This window comes from Rosa chinensis, chromosome 4 (genome assembly GCF_002994745.2).
Source record: "Rosa chinensis cultivar Old Blush chromosome 4, RchiOBHm-V2, whole genome shotgun sequence".
Classification (NCBI taxonomy): domain Eukaryota; kingdom Viridiplantae; phylum Streptophyta; class Magnoliopsida; order Rosales; family Rosaceae; genus Rosa; species Rosa chinensis.
In genome coordinates, this window is record NC_037091.1 from 66113959 (window position 1) to 66136072 (window position 22114).

General features: G+C 38.4%; 2 protein-coding genes across 2 annotated transcripts; both read left to right on the forward strand.

Annotated features, from left to right (window-relative positions):
* Positions 1–11725: 11725 nt before the first annotated feature.
* Positions 11726–16524, forward strand: LOC112200376 (plant UBX domain-containing protein 7). Its single transcript, XM_024341406.2, has 11 exons — positions 11726–11957; positions 12059–12169; positions 12378–12499; positions 12573–12674; positions 13414–13621; positions 14008–14085; positions 14182–14250; positions 14775–14918; positions 15077–15179; positions 15659–15924; positions 16125–16524. The coding sequence occupies exons 1-11, from the start codon at positions 11874–11876 to the stop codon at positions 16281–16283; spliced, it is 1446 nt and encodes a 481-aa protein (XP_024197174.1). The 5' UTR covers positions 11726–11873; the 3' UTR covers positions 16284–16524.
* A 711-nt stretch (positions 16525–17235) lies between these two features.
* On the forward strand, positions 17236–19964 carry LOC112199795 (eukaryotic translation initiation factor 5B-like). The gene is given in 2 exon segments (XM_040518838.1): positions 17236–19861; positions 19864–19964. Coding segments are annotated over 2 exon segments (2508 nt in total). The 5' UTR covers positions 17236–17454.
* Positions 19965–22114: the final 2150 nt, after the last annotated feature.

Sequence of the window (22114 nt, forward strand, 5' to 3'; positions counted from 1 at the left end):
AGTAGCTAATGTACATGATATTGTTTATGCTTTTAAGCTATATATCCAAATCATCAATAACGTTCACTTGATCAGTCATTGATCAAGAAAATTATGCTCAATCACTCTTTGATGTAAATATAAAGGTAGAAATAATTATTTTTAAATTGAGTTATTTTGTTTTCCACCTTTAAATTTACATCAAAATGTGATTGAGCATAATTTCTTTGGTCAGTTTTTAGTCAGTTACTGACTAAGTGAACACTACTGTCCAAATCATATTAAGTTTTAAATCAAGTGACGGACATGAAAAGCAATAAAAGAAAAAGAAAAAAAGTCCGAGTAGTGATAAATATATACTGGTATACACACTACATGTACCAAGTCATATCAAATTAATTAATTATATTAGTAACTAATGTACATGATGTTTCCGCATTAATTATCACATAACTGTAGTCCATTAATTTTGTTATCAGTTAATTAAGTGTGTAAACTAACATTTGTACGTAAGTCATAAATATAACTTGAGGGTATCAATTGTCCAGTCTATTATGATATTGAAGCAATGAGAAATTTGACATTATCCTGAAAATGATGGTTCACTACTACCGTTTTCTGACCAACCCACAATGTCTTTGTATGGTGTCAGTGTTTTACACACTTAAAAATTATTAACTTCAAAAAATATAATTGTAAGGGTAAGTTCTTTCTATGGTACACGAGGTATGACCAATTGAACAATTTAGTACCTAGTTTTCAAATAGGACAATTTAAAATATGAATTTAGGCTCTGTTTGACAATTTAGTACTTTTGTTAATTTTTCAGTCAAAAATAAAGATAAAATGGACATTTAGAATCTATTTATAAAAATAAAAATAAAAAACATGAGTTTTGTGCATGGCTTGATGACCATTAGCCCTCGGTCTTCATCACTTTTTGTGTCATTTGGAAGCAAATGAACATGAATTAATGATTTTGGGTTATGTTGAAGATGACATAATTGAATTTTGTATTAAAAAAATTTAGTCGTCGTGATTTAAACGCCCATGAGACTGCTTTCAGTGGATTAGACATAACTCTGTGGAGTAGGCTCGTGAGTGTTTAAATCACAACGACTATATTTCTTAAACATAAACTTCAATTATTTCATCTTTTAAAATAAACCAGAAGCATTAATTCATACATATAAAATGATGAAGAATGTCCATCAACCACAAGATTCATGTACCTAAATTCAGGTATCAAATTGTCCTCTTTTGAAAACTAGGTACCAAAGTGTCAAATTTACCATTCCTCAAGTATCATAGAAGAAATTTACCTCATAATTATAGTACATCCAACAACATGCCAATATTTCTCTTATTTTAAGATATAGCTCCTTTTCAAAAAAAATAAAAATAAATAAATATATATATATAGCTTTCTTTTTGAAATGGATTTTCATATGCTGATTAATCATAATTATGTCATCACAATATACTATACGTGATGAGTCATAATCGACACTGTGTGACCATATGGCCCCCAAGATTGGAATAATTGCCCTCTAGCCTTGATGATAAAATGGTCAGATATTAAATCTCTTTTGCTTGATTTGATTATTTGATACATTAGCATATCTTTCACTTTATTAATTAATTGATTTTAGAATGTAACCCCTTTTTTAAAATGAAAGGTGTTGTTGCTTGGCCTTTACATACAGGTCAGTGAACATGGTCTAGTTGGTGGGTGTTTTTTATAATGTGGCTCTCTACATCACTCTACATCAAGTGCCACTGCAGAATTGTCTTCCTTTTTTTAATTATTAGTTTCTTCTTCCATTCCCCCCTTAATTAGCTAACTTCCATTGATTGGCCGCTATAGGAACTAAGTATTCTTTTGGTCTTACTCTTCATTATACAGATTGCTGTTACACGCTAATCACGAATATACATGACGGTGTACATTGCCATATATATATATATATATATATATATATATATTTAATATCCAATCCAACTTAAGTAACTACTTACTATCCACGCAGTTAGCTAGCTAATTACTTTAATTAACTCAAATCAATTCTAGCTCTCTCGCTAAATAGCTAGCCTCCGACATATCATCATCCACCCATTTACCTTTTATTTCTTCTAGCTAGGTTTCGAGTGGGAAGTTCGATTAGGCAGAGGACCAAAAACACATTTCATAGGTTAGGCGGCGTTTATATATGCACTTAGATTCCTATTGATTAGTTAGACAATAATTAATCACTCTGAAAGTCCATGTCATGGATCTTTTACTTTAATTTCGAACAACTATTATCATCAATTATTTTCTCATGGTGCAAAGACAGCGAAAAATTCTAGCCAGATCTAGATCATGAGGATGATAACCTGCAACCACATACATGTTTGGCTTAGCAGTTACCTTCGCTTTCTGGTAAAAAGATCAATGTGACCTTTTCAAAAAAAAAAAAAATCAATGTGACTTTGACAAGAGGATCAACGTATGTAACAATATATGTGTGAAAGATAAAATTATGCGTAGGAGTAATATGAGAACAAGCTGTCTCTCATACCTACACACACAGCGTTTCTAAACATTAATGAAGTAAACATGGATGACCACCCCACCCCAGTGGCGGATCCAGAAATTTTACTCAAGTAAGGCAAGATCACAAGACTAACCGTCTAAAATTAAGTAGTAATATATATATATATATATATGTGTGTGTGTGTATATATATATTATATAAAATAAAAAGACAAAAAGAATGTTAAATGAATCTGAATTTTATGAGTTTTGAATAGGTTCTAGAATGAATTGTCACTTACCGTGAACTTGTGAAGGAAGACTCAATTGATCAATTGAAGAACAAAACAAGATCTTTCAAATTTTCAATCTTCAGTTGCCAAACGATCGAATTCAATGAATAGTAATAGAGAGAGATGTAAGTTTTTTTTGATCCGATGGAAGAAATCGAAGAACAATTATACAATTGTATAAGTCTCAGACGTACATGACTCCATGTTCTATTTGAACTATGCTTCATTATTTTTCCCTCATATTTAGTTATGAAACGACGTCTGTCAGGACCCACCCTGGAATTACCCTCCTAACTCCAAGATGGACCTGCGGGGCCCACTTTTCGGAAAAATTCGACAGAACTTCCCCTAAAAGTGGACAACCCTAAACCTGCTGAAAACACTTCTAAGTATAGTAATTTCTATGCTTGAAGCCACCCCGCTTCCAAGCAACAATCTGCAAATTTCCAAGTATAAACTTCGTACTACACAAACATAACCATTTATATAAATTACAACCTAGCAAATCAAATCTTTCAACTTTCTCCAATATTATACAACTCCCATACACTCATAATTATACAAATGTATAAATCCACCCTTTTAAAGTAATCAGAGCAACCTAAAGAACACACTCGAAATATAATACATAAAGTAGGTTAACAAATAACCTACTGAGGATAGATGGCAAAGGTGGTGCTAGCCTCCACTCCTAAGCCGGTCAGCAACGCTGCGATCTGGGCAATTGAAACCAAAGGACCCAGGGGAAAGTACATAAAAACGTTAGCATGAGTGGACAAAATAAATAAGTATAAAGGAAGAAAAGTTTATACTTTCCCACAAATTTACATTATAAAAATCTCGATGCATGCAACGTTATAAAACGTATTTCTTTAAATTCAAAACTCGTGAAAAACATATCAGCCTCGCTGGTTAAAAGAAAACGGACTAGCCCCGCTAGTCAAGTAACGATAAAATATGGGGAAGAGATTTCACCATATGAAAGAAGGGAGCCTCCCAGGCTCGGGTCGGAGTGTCCCACACTCTGGAGCATCCCATGCTCTGCTCTTACTCACCCACAAACACATAGTAAGCAGGGAGGAGTACTAATAGGCTAGCTAGCAATAAAATATAGCGACCCAGGTATGGTGGGTAAAAACTATTAAAATCCAATAAATCCTTAAGGCTTCCCCATGTCCCACGAATAAAGGAAACACGGATACGATTCCCAACCATACCCGGAAATTCTGGTAAAGTCGTATAAACTAACAGCGTGTCCCACACGCTACAGAAATAAGTAGATTGTCAATGAGGCATTCCCAATACCAAAATCGAAAATCGATAAATAGACATGGAGATTTACTCCAACAAAATTCAATTTGCAAATAAAGTCTCAAATCGACGAATATAAATATAATATAAATGGTATAAATCCGGAAATCACATCGAAAACAATTCGTCGAAAAATCAACATCAAATATAAATTCGAATCCGAGCATAACAACTTAATAACCGAAGCTCACAACCGGTATAAATCATAAATACTTCACAAAATCATTATTGGAAACAAATCCACGAGATAAATCGTAATCAAATTCCTATGCTCGGAAAATAATATGTTAATTAAATAGAACATGCTTTAATAAATAAATGCATGCATCACTTATTCGAAAACAAAAGTCCACTCACAGTGTACGGCTAAGCCTGCCGTCGATCCGAACCCTCCTCGAGGGAATCCTCCTCACGTCCTGTACAATATAACGTTCGTAAACCTATAATTGCTGGATGGAAAACTAAATTACGATAAATAAAACCAACCCTAACATTATCATTATTTGCCCAAAACCTCCCAATCTTCTTCACTAATATTATTCCCTTAATGTATGGGCTTTAGGGCCGAATCAAGGAAATCCGATGGATGGATTCCTCGCAATTCAATTAACAATTCCACCATTGAACAACATCAAAATCCACATTCATTCCATCTCCAATTCTATCACAAAGCTGCAATTATGAAACTAGATGTATAATTGATTAATTATCTCAACAACAGAAGTTAAAGTCCGGCCAAATACTGTCTCACGCGCCGGTACCAACCTCCACCACCGGCTACCAAATTCCATGTATAGCTACAACTCGACCCACTGATTAATTTTCTCAACTACAACACACCCCAGTTTTACCTGGAAATGGTCGAATTCGGCCGGCGAAGATAACCCAGAAATTCAAGAACCCTAGGTTATCGATTCGGCCTATACACGGCAAATCTTGCTTCGAGGCTAGGGGCGAAATGATCTCCGTCGAAAACCGAGCCTTCGACGCCGATATGGTGACCGGAGATGGCCGGAATCGCCGGAAATCGACAATAGTGGCGAACTGCTACAGTAATTTTCCCCACTCAAAATCGAGCTTCTCCGGCCAAATCTCCTCCAAATACCTCCACAGATGTGACAAGGGGAAGGAGACGAGCTTGGGGATGGCCGGATTGCGTCGTGGGTCGGCCGGAGGAGGGAGAAATCGAAGGGGGAAGATCGGGCCGAAAGGGGAGAAGGATCGGGGAAGGAGAAGAAAGAGTTACCGGGGCTAGGTAGATTTTCCGAAAATGGAAATCTACCAACAGTAACTTCCATATATATATAATTAACCATGAACAGTAACTTCTACATTTTTGGCCATAACTCTCACATACTAAGTCCAATTTTTACGCACCACATATGCACGTGCTCGGTTTAAAGTCCTCTACAACTTTCATGAAGAACATTTCCTCAAATTTTGACCCGAACAAAAAGTCAACTTTTAGGGCCACTAAAATATCGATAAAAAGTAAAAATTGAAAGTATTTGACAATTACCGTCCAAATAGTGAGTAAATCGTTAATTCTAGGTTCGGGATGTAACAACGTCATTTTGGCCTCTCATTATTATTAATGAAAAGCTCAAAACAATGTCGTTTTGAGATGCTATCAAAGAAAAAAACAAAAGAACGCCGGGAGCTCGTCTTCTTCCCCAATTATAATTGGATTTGCCCCATTTCTGCCATTTTTACATACCTTGCCGATAGCCAACCTACATAATCCAAGGTAAACAAAAAAAAAACTTAGTCTAAGTAAGCGCCTAACCTCGCCTCTATATATATGAATCCACCCCTGCCCCATCCTCTAGTGTTTTTAATAATTATAGTTTGTTGATCATTTTAATTAATTGGTTCATTTTCTAGCATCATCTAACATTAACATATGATCGTTCATTTTCCATTATCACCTAACAACTATATGTTGTTTGTTGGGTAACATTAAAATTCTATATAATCAAATGAATAAACAATATTTTTTAAGGAGTAAGTAAAGCTAAACAAATAAACAATTTTAGTTCATGTTTCGTATAAATAACTTCGGTGCAATTTATTAAATGTACGACTCTCATCCAGCGGTCACAAAGTACCACGTGGCACTGACATATGGTGGTTCTAACCAATAATATCATTCGAATATGGTGGGGACCATGCAGAAGGGGTTAAAAAAGAAAAAAAAAATTAATTTAAGAGATCAATCGGAAATCACTATGGGTCACATGAGTTACATGAGTCAATAATACCACTCCGGACCACCATGTATACTATGGTCCGGGACCATGTTATAATTTCCCCCCAAATTGGTATAGTGACTTCAACTATTGACCTGTGAAGGAAAACAACTTCTTCAATATTTATGGATTCCCTTTATCCCTTATAAGGGTGTGTGTATGGCGTTTAGAAAATTAACTTTGAAATATTTCTCATCATGATTATATATACATTATCTTTTTTCGAAGTAAATTGATTGGAATAGATAGAGACCGACTTTCTAGTTCGAAGCCAATCAAGATTTCATCAACAAAATTTTCCACCCACTAGTAATCCTATGTATCATACCCTTCGAAAGCTGCATGCATTAAATTTAGTCTTTTAATATTTTTGGTTAATTAGTGACTTGGTGGAACACAAAAGTTGGCTAACTTTGTGTTTGTAGTTATATATATATATATATATATATATATATATATATATATGTAATTATGGTGGCTTTTATACCTGATGGCGAAACTAACCAAACACAAATGGCGACTCGTAATTATTAATCAGTAATCAACTAGAAAACTAAGGCAGCCATAAGAAAACTTCGAGCTAAAAAAGTTTCATACGTACTTCACCAAAAGTAAGTATGGAACTTGCCCTAACATCCAACTCCATCCGTACGATTCCGCCAGTGTTGGAGGAGAATATGCCAAGTATCAAACTGTAACGGTTTTTTGCTAATTACCAAATAATTAACCGGTTACTTAATGGATACGTATTAACCCACGTAATTAAAGTTGGGTAAATTCAATTAGACACACGATGATCTTTTTTTTTTTTGGAGAATGACACACGATGACCTTGAGATGAGTCACTGCCTAAAAACAAATAAGATAAGAGCTCCATTAATTAAGCCTGTATATTGATATAGTGGCAGCTGCCATTGTCGTTTCTATAACTTTTCCCGGACATGTTTCAATTACTTTCCTCACAGAAAGAAGAAAAAGCCTCATCCATGGAAATTTGGCGGCAAGAGTTCTTGGACACGCGTCAACGATAGTCTCCTGCTTTTCAAATAATTAGATTGGATAGGACAAGCCAAATTCGTTCAATAGCACGCGACCCTTTAAAAAAATGAAATGAATAAAAGTATAAAGACTCTAACTAAGTAGATTGCTAATTAATCTATTCATGCGAATAAAGCAGCAAATTAAAGAATGAAAAAGATGTGGTTGTTTGGTTATTTAGGGTTTAGTGGTGCTCCTTCGTTTCTTTGCATGTAGCCAGCAAACCCTAGCTACAAGTAAAGGGCTTAAATAATTGATGCATTCTGACCTATTTTAATTTGCAAAGGGCTCTTATAATGCACCCTGTTTTTTTATTTCAGTTTCTTAATCGGTGTACGTATATGAAAATTTCCAAACTCTTTCAGTCGAATCCAACTCAGTATTTCGATGGCGACTTTCACAAATGTCAACTATTTGCTAACCTTTTTCTTATACTATGTATTATTTTCAGCCATGGGTATGAGTCAATGAAACCTCGACTATTCCTGAGGAAAATCATATACGCATGCCTATCAAAACAAGTGGTTGTGGTTAAAAGGCCAAGTGATATGAATTAGGGATTGACAAGCACACCAAAGGCAAAACGTAAGGAACACACACGAGACCAAAAAGTGAAAGACATTGAGACCTTTTTGATAATTAAAAGGTTATATAATTATATTACTTTAACTTATAATCGAATTTGCGCCCGCCTTATACCTACTCGACCTACTTGTACCTTGTACCACGGCACAGGAAGTACCATGGAATTTGGAAATTGCGGTGACAAATTCGATTCGACTTGTGACTCTAACTACATGCATGTTAGATCGTCTCAGGCAATCTTAACACAAGCTTAAAGATAATAAACTAATGATTAATTGCAAGTCTTTCTAGTATCCCATCAGTAGTTTTCACGCACCTAACTCATTCAATTTGTAGAATCCAACTGTGATTGTATGTCGATCAATAACCAGCCAGGGAATATTGATGTTTGCATATAAGTTTTTTTTATTAGTGTCATGCAATATTCTAGGGTTTTTGCCTAAAGTTTTCGCGCATTGGTGCATGGAGCTGTGGAGGTTTCTATTTGAAAACTCTTTTGTTGATGATAGGCTAGGCCACAAAAAATGTTATGCATCGCTGATCCGTAATTTGTCTCTATCATAAATGAAACTTTGTTGTTCTTTGTTGGAAAATAGTTTGCAAAGATATTACGAATCAACCATTCTTTTTAAGAAAATATTTAACAACAACCCCTAACAAATGGGCTACTCTGAAGTTCGGTACATTATATTTCAAAAAAATTAAAACGGTACATGAACTTGTAATCTCAACTGAAAATATGTACATGCCGTTACATCCAACGTTAGTCAATGTGATTTTGGTCAAATTTGTAAGGGCAAATCCGTCTCTTCAAAGATTGGTAAAAAACAAAAACAAAAAGAAGGAAGAAGGAGGAGGAGAAGAAAATTAGATTTACCCAGATTTGGGTGTCCAAATCAAACCTTGATATCGGGGAGGGAGGAAGAAGAAGGAAAAAGAAGAAGGAGGAGGAGAAGAAAATTAGATTTGGGCATCCAAATTAAACCTTGATATCGGGGAGTGAGGGAGGAAGAAGCAGGAAGAAAAAGGAGAAGGAAGAAGAAGGAGAAAGGGTACCCAGATTTGGATGTTCGAATCAGGGAGGGAGGGAGGGAGGGAGGGAGGGAGGGAGAGAGAGAGAGAGAGAGAGAGAGAGAGAGAGAGAGAGAGAGAGGTGAAATACTAAATTATCTTTTGATAAATGAATAATTGCATAACGTTAACGGTGTTATTGACGCCTTGTACTAAAAGTGGGTCAAGTTTTGAAAGTTGAGAGAGAGAGAGAGAGAGGTGAAATACTAAATTATCTTTTGATAAATGAATAATTGCATAACGTTAACGGTGTTATTGACGCCTTGTACTAAAAGTGGGTCAAGTTTTGAAAGTTGTGTACTGTTTTGATTTTTTGAAAGAAAATATACCGAACTTCTGAGTGGGCCATTTGTCGAGGATTGTTGTTAAAATATTTCTTAAAAATAAGTACATATTTAAAAAAAAAAAAAGGAGTAGAAGTACATAAAGACTACTCATTAATTTTTCCATAGGTGCTAAATAAGTAAATAGCTATTGGCTTGTTGATTAGCATATTATGTCAACATTAGGGGCGGATCCAGGATTTGAGGGTCGGTGGGGCTTGAATTTTTTTTTTTTTTTTTTGAGGGGGAAGACGTCAATAGAACCACACAGGCACCCTCATGCAGTGTATCCCAGCTTTGCCAGACTAATCACTACACCGCAGACGCACGAACCCTCGTGTTATCAAACAAAGGTCCCTCAAATCTACTGGCCACGGGATGGAGCTGGGAATCGAACGCTAGATCTGGGGGTTCCAGACTAAGCCGCTCGACCAGCACACCACACCACGTGGTTGGCTTGAATTTCTTAACAAAGGGAAGAAAAAAATAGTAGAGAATCTCGACGGTGCGAGAGAATTTTATTAATTGAAAAAAAAATGATACACCTAGTCGGGGGGGGGGACATAATGAGCCTTACCCTTCAAATGCATATACAAAATTAAACAATAAACTCAACATTAAAATAAATGTGCAATGCAATATAATACAAGAGCATAAACTAACTAAATCTAACTCTACGAGTACATGAAGCTTCAAACTCTTTAATCACCTCGTCGGTGTCAATAGATTCAGCATAGTCTTTCTCAATGTGAAGGACCATACAATCACCAAGAAACTCATCTTCCATCTTGTTTCTAAGTTTATTCTTAACAATATTCATAGCTGAAAATGCTCTTTCAGTGGTTGCCGTAGAAATATGAATGGGCAAAATCAAACAAATCAATCTATGAAGCATAGGGAAAAATTATGACTTCCCTGTTTGAACCAAGGTCCGGCACATATCAGAAATGGATTCCAAATTCTGAAATTTTGGATCACTAAGCATATCTTTTTCATAATATGCACACTCTAATTCTAAAGCAAACATTTCACCATCATCAAAATCTTTAGGATAAAACTTATTTGCAAGATTGCAAATATCTTCAATTTTAAAATTCTTGAAGTTATCACAAGGATCCAAGGTTGAACTAAGTATAAGGAGTTCTGATGCTTGGTTTGAAAATCTTTTATTCAACTCACTCAACTGAAAATCATTTATCAAACCCATTTCCATTACCTTAATTAAATGGAAATCAAGTTATCAAACAGTCAAACCCAATTCAACATCAAGAATTCAAGATCAAAACTTGCAGCTTGAAGACTTGAAGTGTCGGTCAGCACTTCGGCATTGTCCGCCCCTGTCCAACAATTCAACATCAAAACATTAGAACCAACAAGATCAAATCGAAAATTCGAAATCGAACCCAAATACCCAATTTACATATCACCCAAAATCAGAATTCAGAAACTCAGATTAAGAAGTCAAGAAGAAGAGAAGAATATGAGGAGCCAAGGAGGAGAAGAAGACGAAGAAAGAGATACCTGGAGGTGGAGCTCGGAGACAGGAGACGGGTTTGCTAAATTGCTAGTTGCAGGTTGCTGCACAAGGTTTACGGGACTCGGGAATGCTCCAAGTCTCCAACGCTGAGTTCGGCGGTGGGGGCTGGGTGGAGCTTGAAAAACCGAAGACTCTGAGACTCGGAAGAGAAGCAGATTCGGGACTCGGGAGTGATGCTAGAAGTGTTCCAAAAAAAAAAAAAAAAACCTATATACCTAATTTTTTTTGTTTGGACCCAAAAAGCCCGATGGGGCTTGAGCCCAACCCAGCTTGTGCCTAGATCTGCCCCTAGTCAATATAACACTTATCTCCAACAAAGTGTGTAGACTGTTTCCTTTGATCAGTAAATCTTACATATCCACCAGAGTCTTCCGCCTCATATTTGGATGCCCGTTAGTTCCTCCCAGGAGGAGATCAAGGATTTAAAAATATCTTTCAAAACAAAACTTTTCAAAAGTCTAAAGATCGAGTGCATACTTAATGTAGAGCTTAGATACATTACTAATCAAGGATCCATGGATCATCGACAGCAATTCACCCATGGTGCAAAAGTTTTACTTTCCTTATTAAAACTCGTCCAACGATCTTTCCGTCAGACTCCGAGTTCAAGTTTTCCTCTTGGAAAGGAAAAAAAAAAAAAAAAATCTGAAATTCAATAATTGGGCTCATCTATGAAGCAAAAAGCCCAAGAATTAGATTGTCATGGACTTAGTATCCGTTCCACATTGGACTTGGTATCTTGCTGCTACAGAGAACCATATTAATGTAGAATCCCAAAGGACGATGGCTATTACTATTTGTCACGCTCCTCCCACCTCCACCTGAAAACCTCCTCCCACCCACCTGAAACAGCCCTCCAAGTTCCCCAAATCTACGTAAATACCACCACCCCCCTCACTCCCTCCGAGGTCAAACTCGTAGTTACGCCCCTCTGACTAATATCCATTTTAATAGAAAACACGAAGCTCATAAATGAAAAACAATAAACGGAAGAAGAGCAAAATCTCAGACGGAGGAGCAGAAGAAGCAAAACCCGTCGCCAAAGTCCCCAAAACGGTGCGTTTTGTGATCTCTGAAAACCCTAGATTTCTAGTTGGTGATAAAGTTCGGTACTTTATGGGAAAAATTGAGTATTTTGGTTGTGCGTTTTGTTGCAGAGCAAGCCGGAGATGGAGGCGGGGTCAGCCGAGGAGCAGCAGAGCATGGTGGCTCTGTTTATGGAGATCGCCGCTGGCCAGACCGACGAGACCGCCCGGCGGTTTTTGCAGGTCGATTAGGCTTTGATTACTAGTCTCTGAAACGCATTGCATTGATGATTGATTGATCTCTATTTGTTTGTTTGTGGTTTATAGTGGAAAAGAAAAGTTAATTTTTTGTTTTTGTAGTGGTGGATTTGGGTTTATATTGATTGGGAGGGGTTTGGTTTAGATCAGTGTAACGTGTGTGTATTGAAAGTTTGGATCTTTGGTTGATCAGGCTACGGGTTGGAACCTAGAGGAAGCACTTCAGCTGTTTTATGTGGGTAATGAAGCGGGGGCGATGGCTCCGCCGCAGCCGCCGGCTGAGAATGCTAGTAATTTGGCTGAACAGAGTTCTGGGTAATTTTGTGTTTCTTGCTCTATTGTTGTGTATGGTGCAGTTGGTTTTGTGTTGACATTTGGTTTGTAATAGGGTGGATGAGAATGTGGCACAATATGGTGAGGATGAAGTGCGTGCCCCCATGCCGGTTATAAGGGACGTCCTGTATGATGATGTTGCACTCTATGGGGCTGGGTATGTGCTCCCACTCTATTTGAGCTGGGTTTTTCTGAATTGGAAAGCTTTGTATTCAATCCTGTTATTGTGGGGCAATGCTACTTTCTGTGGATACTGCATTAAGAGAAAAGGAAATCGCATGGTAGTTCATTATTCTTTCATGGTTTTTCCTTTATCAACGAATGCCACATGTGGAATAGTAGTAATGGAGTCTGTGAGAATGTGTACACCGTACAGTTATGTAACTAATTATTGATTTGTTGTAATTATAATACTGCAAGAGTTTGTTGCCATGTTTCTGATACTTTCAGGAACCTGCTTTTTTCTTTTTCTTTTTTGCAGTAGATTTGAAATAGTATTGCTTTTGTCTTCTTTAAGATTCTTTGGTAAACTTAAAGGGACTATTAATGGTTATGTGTCCTTATTATAACTGAATACACATTTTAGCTTTGTTTGCTGAATTCAGATATTATATGTTTTCTTTGCCTAGATCATATAATGTTATTTTCATTCATTTACCTGCTTTAGCTCTCGTAGATGTGCAATTCATTTAATTTGTTGTTGCCCCCCCCACACCCCCACTATTTTTTTTAAAGTCATTGTTCTGCGTTTCTGGCATGTAATCCCACCTATCATGTAGTTGGAAGCCAGTGGGCATTCATTTTTTTCCCCATTTTATTCATTATAAACCTTGTCTTTGGCCTGCTTGATCATCTTTTCTTATAAGCTACAATGTTTGGCGTATTTTCTTGTTAAGGTTGCTTTCATCTACATCACCAATGACAAGACTTCCAGTAAACGAATCGGGTGTGATTGCATTCCGCAACTTTAATGAGGAATTGAAACATCCTGGAGTATGGGAATCAAATGAAGGTGCTACATCCGCAACAGATAGCTCTCGAGATAATCTCGCTTCCTTGTATCGTCCTCCCTTTCAGCTACTGTTCCAGGGTTCTTTTGAAAAGGTATGGTATTTTGACGTTATCTTCCTTGCTTTGTAGTTTATGCACTGCAAAAGTTGTATGGGTATCATCAGTATTTTGATGTTATAGGTTGTTGGATCGGGCTTAGTGGGGTTAACCTCTCTTTTTTGTTTTGGGTTATCCTTTGATGTAGTGATATACTGTTGATTCTGATTGTAATCTAGAGGCTGTAAGTCTGTAGCTATTAATTGAATATCTTTACGGAACTTTGTTTCTTTCCTACCAAAGTCTAAGCAGATAAGATCAGAATACGAGTGATACATTTGGAAATGAAAGCTTTCATAGTTCACCTAGTGGCATTTGAGTGGTATAATCACCATGCAGACTTTTATACTTATTCAGTAAGATTTTGTTTTTAACTAATGCAGGCAAAGAGTGCTGCTTCCGTCCAGGACAAATGGCTCATGGTGAACTTGCAATCCAATTCGGAGTTCAGCTCCCATATGGTAGTATTTTTGCTGTGGTCTTTTTATTTTAGGTTTATTATTATTTTTGTTTTCTACTTGACTCACTTTTGGTGCGTATGTCTTTACTTTGTGAAGCTTAATCGAGACACCTGGGCTAATGAAGCTGTTTCTCAAACCATTATCACTAATTTTATCTTCTGGCAGGTCAGTTTGTATGCTTTGATCAGTGATTACTATGTTTTAGGGCTTGTTCTCCCTTCTTTCATGAATTCAGATATATTTGCAGATTGTATTCGTATTATATTATTACTACGCTTATTTTATTTGAGAATAGCCATATGTTCTTTTTCCCCAACAAAAAAGTTAGATTTATCTGACTGGTTACATATTAACCTGCTCCTTGGGTAAAGTGTAAAAGCAAGTAAAACATGCTAGTGCCCGTAACCTTGTTTTTAACAAAGGGGATGACATGTACAGCAAGTGTCTATCAATCTTTTATAGGAATAGAGAACTGTAGAGATGCTAACCTTGTTGTGTATATTTGGTTGCTTCTTGCCTTCTGTGAGCTACTGTTAATTGTGTCAAAAGTATTAATTATTTATACTGGTGTTGAGGGGTTTGCTCATCATTTTGTATAACATCAAATTTATCAATACAACTTTTGGATTGCCTTTATGAGATAATTGATCGTATCTTGTTCATTGTTTGATGTTGGTCCATATTTACAGACATATGATGATACAACTGAAGGCAGGAAGGTTTGTACGTACTACAAATTGGAATCTATGCCTGTTGTTCTCATCATTGACCCCATCACCGGGCAGAAAATGCGTTCATGGAATGGAATGGTTCAACCGGAACGTTTGCTGGAGGTAATGGGCATGGTGTCTCTTGTTATTTCACAGTTCTTTATAAAGTTTTCTTTTGTTTGAGAACTTAATAGACATTTCACACAGTGATCAAATTTTTGCTTTGGATTCATTTTGGTATGTCTCCATGTTAAACCATGAAAACTTACTTGCAACTGTAGGATCTATTACCCTTCATGGATAGTGGTCCCAGGGATCATCATTTAGCTTTATCCAACAAGCGGCCTAGGGAAAGTTCTCTGCCTCAGCCACAGAATACAAATGGTATATTTGGGGCTCTGCGTGCTTATGCTGTATCATTCAGTGCACTATTTGACTTGTGCAATTTTGATATTTTCCAATTGACAGTCCATGTATTGTGCCTAAACTATTTGTCTGGCTTATATATGTATTCTTCTCTAAATTCATGCTGTTTAGATCTCAGATACTGAGTTTCTGTTTAGGTTGATGTGATATCAGAGAATGTTTCAGTTTGACTGTCATGATATTGGAGATATGTTTTTGTTCAAGAAGTTTTACTCCGAGATATTTGTTGGTTAAGATGCTTTATTTCATCTATAAGTTAGTCTAAATAAATCCTTTTTTTGTTGGCACTTTCTTTTCTTTTGTTACCAAACTCTTCTAGCTTTGGAGTTTCCTAATTGCTTTGCTAGCAACCGAGTGATGTTTCTACAATTGTTATGTTGGCTATTATCTTTCACTTTTGTTCTTTCTCTGTTTTAAAGATGGTTTGGTTGTTGCAGAACAAGCTAGTGAAGAAGATGAGGAAGTGCAACGTGCATTAGCAGCTTCAATGGGGAGCATGAAGGGGACAAGTGGAACCATTTCGAAAGATGAAGAAGAGATCATTACTGACAAGGAAGAAGAAACATCCTTACCTAAAGTGCCTACATATCCACCTTTGCCTGAAGAACCCAAGGGTGATAAGAGCCTCATTTGCAGAGTTGGAGTCCGTCTTCCAGATGGGCGCAGGGCCCAGCGCAATTTTCTACGGATTGATCCTATTCAGGTAAGGAACAGAGAGGAGTTTTGAATATATCTATATTTAACAGAACAGTAGCTACAACAAATTTGGCTTTGGGCTGGTCATCTTTTGTTTCCAATTATGTGTCACTAACCAAGCCCATGATGAGCGTGAGCTATTCCGACCAGGATTATTTTACTCCCCTCAAGCGGGGTCATCAATAACTTAAATTGTTTGTTTTGCAGCTTTTGTGGTCATTCTGCCATTCACAGTTGAAGGAAGAAAGGCCCATTCGACTGACTCATGCAGTCCCCGGAGCTACAAAGTGTCTGGATTATGATTGTGAATCTACATTTGAAGAGTCTGGTCTCCCCAACACTATGGTCTCAGTCACTTGGGAGTGAATTCAGTTGAATTCATGGTCTTTGACTGTTAGGATTGTGCATGAAGATTTTTGGTTTGTCAGCTTGTCTATACTCAACTTGAAGACACAAATTTTGGAGTGCGCTCTTTATTTTGTATATACTCATGCAAGGAGAATGGGCATGAATCTATACGTTTATTTATTTAGTCACGTTTTTATCCTTAATTATGCCTACAGAATTTGAATATGGTTTTTGATTAGAGCCTGAATGGCTTCAAGTAGACCTACCTAGTTCAACAATGGTAATGTACGAAAGTAATAAACATGGAACTATCATTTGAAATTAATAAACATAGAGCTATAATTCTCTTTTTCTTTACAAGGCACAAAGCCAAAACAACAAGAACAAAGTTACACAACTTTCTTTTACGGAACTATGAGTCGCTCTGGTTGACTCTTATGCATTCATCTATCCATTCGCTGTAGATGTCTATGGCTTCAGTCAAAGTTGTGATTTTCGTAGCGTAACTCTCCTTGCAAATGAAGCACCTGACCCGGCCCTCCATTACCTTCGTGTCGATTTCGCACTCAACGCTTTGTCCGTGGCTGCAGAAGGGGCAGGTGTAAACAGTGTCAAGCTTCTGAACTCGCTTCTTGTTCGCAACTGGCTTTGCTCTCGACTTTCTCTTACCCATGATTTCTCACTCTTTTTAAGTTTTTTCCTAAATGGTGTGGCTGTCCCTGTAGGGGACTGTTTTTTTTGTTTTATATAAGGGACTATTCCTAATCCAGTACGGACTTGGAATTAGGATTCCTATTACTTAGAGGACCAAGTCACCCCTAATTCCTTATTGAACACGGAAATAATTAAACCCTATTCCAAATTCAACACGTTTCAATTCCCACCGACTAAGACCCTTCTCAGAAAATCCTGTATATCATCACAAACCCTAGAAATTTCATTCCTCTCTCTCTCTCTCTGTTTTCTTTAGACCTTGAAATTAGAAGCCTCGCAAACCCCTACAAAGAAAGAGTTCAGAGATCACCCTGTCGATTTCAGCAGACAAAATATGATCTTTCGTTCTCAGTCCAATTCAGTTTTACATACAAGAATCCCATCATCATCGACTCTGTTTCTTCTTCTGCTATCTCCCCATCGCCCCAAGATCAGATTTTGGAGGAAGGGCTAGGGTCATTAGTCGAATTTGCTTATGGAACGCAACAGGGACAGGAAGGCAGGCGAGAAGAAAGAAAAGAACACGATGGAGGCGAAAAAGAAAGTGCCAAAGCATGTGAGGGCAATGCAGGAGGCACTGGCGAAGCGAAAGGAAAAGGAAGAGAGGCAGAGAAGTGAGTAAGAGGAGAGATTGAGGAGAGAAGAAGAGGAGAGGCTGAGGAGAGAAGAGGTTGAGAGGGAAGCAGAGGAGGCCAGGATTAGGAGAAAGGAAAAGAAAAAGGAGATCATAGAGCACAAGAGAAGGGAAGGCATTCCTGTAACTGCCAAGCAGAAACAAGGAGCAGACAAGTTAGAGAGGTATCGAAAACAGATAGGGGTTCCACCTCCTGTTCCTGCCACTGAGGAGGAGAATGATCACAAAGGGCCTTCCAAAAGACCCATGTATCATCACAAGAACAAGTGTATAAGGACGAATCGGAAAATTCAAGTTGGGCATGTAGCGGAGGAAAAATCACTTCAGGTTGTGCATGAGTACTCTGTGGAAGAGATTAGAATCGTAGAAGATGACAAAGGCAATGAATGGGATCCCTATAGTTGGGAGGATCAGGCACCAATCTCTAGCGGCACAGAGAAGCTAAGAGAAACTGAGGTTGAGGTTGAAGTTGACATGAAGAAAGATGCTGATGTGGAAGGACCGAGTTCAGTTTCTGCTGTTGAAGAGAGTGAAGAAGAGAACTTTCTGCGTTCGCCGATTTGCTGCGTTATGGGGCATGTTGATGCTGGTAAAACTAAGTTGCTGGATTGCATCCGCGGCACGAATGTTCAGAAAGGTGAGGCTGGTGGTATTACTCAGCAGATTGGTGCAACTTATCTTCCTGCTGAGAACATACAAGAGAGAATCAAGGAGCTGAAAGCTGCTGATGATAAGCACATGAAGGTACCGGGTCTGTTGCTTATTGATACCCCAGGGCATGAGCCATTCACTAAGTTACGGTCACGGGGTTCCGGTTTGTGTGACATTGCTGTTTTGGTTGTTGACATTATGGATGGCTTAAAGCCTCAGACTATAGAGTCACTCAATCTTTTGAAGTCAAGGAATACTGAATTCATTGTTGCATTGAATAAGGTGGACAGACTCAACGGGTGGAAGCCTTGTCCAAATGCACCAATTATCAAGGCAATGAAGCAGCAATCTCAGGATGTGAAAAATGAGTTCAATATGAGAGTCGTGCAGATTGTCACTCAGTTCAAGGAGCAGGGGATTAATACTAAATTGAACGTCAATGAGAACAAACGGATGAGGGAAACATACAGCATTGTACCTATAAGTGCCAAGAGTGGTGAAGACATCCCAGATTTGTTGTCACTGATGGTTTATTGGACCCAGAAATCTATGACAGAGAAACTGACTTACAGCAATGAAGTGCAGTGTACAGTGTTGGAGGTCAAGTATGTTGAAGGCCTTGGGACAACAATTGATGTTATATTGGTTAATGGGGTGCTTCGCCGTGGAGATCAAATAGTTGTTTGTGGTAACCATGGTACTCCTATTGTTACTAGGATTCAATCTTTGTTGACCCCAGAGCCGATGAAAGAGCTTCGTGTGAAGGGAAAGTATCAGCATCATAGTGAAATCAGAGCTACGCAGGCTATCAAGATCACATCACCACAGGGGTTTGAACATGCTATTGCTGGCACTGCTCTCTATGTAGTAGGGCCTGACGATGACTTGGAAGAGGTCAAGGAAGCAGCTATGGAAGACATGATGAAGTCAGTCCTTGTGAACAACAACAAGAATGGTAGTAGTAGTACGGCTGGTGACGGAGGAGTTTGTGCACAAGCATCAACTCTAAGCTCTTTGGAAGCAATGCTAGAGTTTCTGAAGGCCCAAGAAGTTAATATTCCAGTTCGTGGAATTGGCATAGGCCCTATACAGAAAAAGGATGTCAGGAAGGCCAGTGTGATGCTCGAAAAGAAGATCTTGGCATTTGATGTCAAAGTGACACCGGAGGCCCAGAAACTTGCAGATGAATTGGGTGTGAAGATTTTTGTTGGTGATATAATCCATGAGGTGATTAAGGCCTACATGCAAAACCTCAAGGAGGAAAAGGAGAAGGAGTTAGCTGCTGTGGATGAGGAAGCTGTCTTTCCATGTGTGCTCAAGATTTTACCCAACTGTGTTTTCAACAAGAAGGATCCAATCATAGTTGGGGTTAAAGTTCTTCAAGGCATTGTCAAGGTTGGGACTCCACTTTGTATTCCTCAGAGGGACTTTGTGGTTATTGGGCGCATTGAGTCGATTGAGAATAACCATAAACGTGTTGATATGGCCAACAAGGGGAAGGAAGTTTGCATTAAGATTGTTGGGACGAATCCTAATCAGCAGCAGGTGATGTTTGGTAGGCACTTTAACATTGAAGATGAACTTGTCAGCCATATCTCAATTGGTTGATTGATGTGCTAAAATCATGCTACCGGACCGACCTGTTGCAGGAGGAGTGGAAGCTGGTTTTGAAATTGAAGACTATTTTCAAGATACTGTGATCAGATAGTTCAGCTGGCTGTGTGCTTTTATCTCATGTTATTTCTTTCTTTTTTGTTGTAGTCTTAATTATCCAAAAATAATTGCTTTGCTTTGATTTTGAAGGATATCGACATAATGTGTGCCTCTACAAACTAGGGTTTAGAGTTGTAATAGGAATGTGTTTTAGGTATTCAATTGTAATCGGATTCTATTACCTTTTGGGTACCTTGTAACTCCCTATTTAAAGGGCTCCTATTATCAATGATAACACACAATTACAATTCTCCTACAACACGTTATCAGCACGAGTTCTAACCCTAGCCGAAAAAAAAAGAAAAAAAAAACCCTAAAACCTAAAGCTGCCGAAACCCCTACTTGCAGCCCTAGCCTCAACCACCGCAGCCACAGCCCCTGCTGCCCCTGCACCAACCTGCCAGCGTCCCCTGCCTTGTGGTCCTGCCATGCGCACCTGCTGCCTCCTACTGCAGCCCCTGCTGCCCCAGCATCCTGCCGCACATCTGCACACCTCTATGCACACAGCTTGCAGCCTGCGCTCCAGCCCGCAGCGTCCCTGCCGTGCCACCGCAGCCCAGCGTCCCTGCCGTGCCACCGCAGCCCAGCGTCCCTGCCGTGCCACCGCAGCCCAGCGTCCCTGCCGTGCCCGAAGCTACTGCCTACAGTTTTCTGCCCCGCCACCTGCAGATTAGGAGGAGGAAGAACAGAACAAAGAAAAAAAAAAGAAGACCAAAAGAAAAAAACCAAGAAGAAGAAAGAGAAGAAAACGTGGAAGAAGAAGAAAGAGAATAAGAAAAGGAAAAGTGGGCCTCAGAAGAAAGAAAAGAAAGAAGAGGAAAGAAAGAAGAAGAAGACCGAAGGAAAAGAAAGAAAAAAAGAAAAAAAAAAGGAGAGAGGGGACCCGGCCGGCCCAGAAAAAAAAAAAGGAGAGAAAGAAAGAAAAAAAAGAGAAAGAAAAAAGAGGAAAAAGAGAGGAAAGCCCAAAGAACAGACGGCCCAGAAAGAAAAAACAAGCCTGCTCCAATACGCGCGTATTTTCAAGTCAAGAACAATCACGTAAGTTTTTACGATTAAAGTTCCTGCATTTTTTGTCTTTTAAATTCTATTATTTGCTGCAGGTTTTGAAAAATACGAACATAGGTTCGATTAATTGATAAGCGGAATTGTGGGGATTCACGCTAAAACGAACTAAGAGCGTTCGTAATCAATGAACTAAGAGTGTTCATAATAAACGAACTAAGAGCGTTCGTAATCAATGAACTAAGAGTGTTCATAATATTCGGACTAAGAGCGTCCGTAAGCATTAAACTGTGACCATATTAAAACATCAATGTTTCGGTCGAAATCTAAATATTCTTGGAAATCGGTTTCTTGGTAGCATTAAGGCTCGGAACCTTATATTAGTTGTCGTGGAAGTTTTTACTCCGAAACTAATTTGTTCTCCTTCATCTTTGAATGTCGAATGCAAACATGCAAAAACCCGACTTCACGAAACCGGATTCAATTGACATTTGTTATCACCGATGGATAAATAACGTCAAGAATCACCTCACTACTAATGAGATTCTGTGGAGTAGAGCTCACAGACTACGAATTAATTGAGAGATCCTCTCAACCTTCCCCGTCTCAGCACTAGGCTTGTGTGCAATGCTAGATGGATTACGAGGTTTCATCAACTTATGTCATTTACTGAGTAAGTTGACAACATACTTGTGAAAAACCAAAATTCAAAGGCCCGTTGGAACTAAAAGCGTTCACGAGGCGAATTATAATAGCGCACCGGAAGAAGGGCGCAAGGAGCGGAACCCTAAAAGTTAGAGGATAACAAAATGGAATTGTGGGTCCATACAAACCGCCCTACAAAGGAAGGAAAACCTCGAGATACGTAGACACGTGGCAACATTGGCCAACGTGGGATCCATGGAGGATGTCCAAATGCACAAGGTGCATCTCAATTAATGGGTGAAGTAATGCTATAGATATGGATCTTCAGAGCATTGGTTTAAGCACTAAAATGCGAGTGACAAAACAAAAGCTGCATAATACAAGGTGTATAAAAGATATGAGAAAGCATGAGGCTCATCTCGCAGCCGAAGGAGATGATGGAGATGACAATGATGTCAATCTCATCATTACGGACTTCAAATCTGGTGAG

Bases quoted from the DNA above. Each gene is read 5' to 3' on its own strand.
- LOC112200376 (XM_024341406.2), top strand. From the start codon at position 11,874: ATGAAAAACAATAAACGGAAGAAGAGCAAAATCTCAGACGGAGGAGCA. The intron at 11,958-12,058 runs GTGCGTTTTGTG...GTTTTGTTGCAG, and splicing joins TCGCCAAAGTCCCCAAAACG to AGCAAGCCGGAGATGGAGGC. The intron at 14,086-14,181 runs GTAGTATTTTTG...TACTTTGTGAAG, and splicing joins CGGAGTTCAGCTCCCATATG to CTTAATCGAGACACCTGGGC.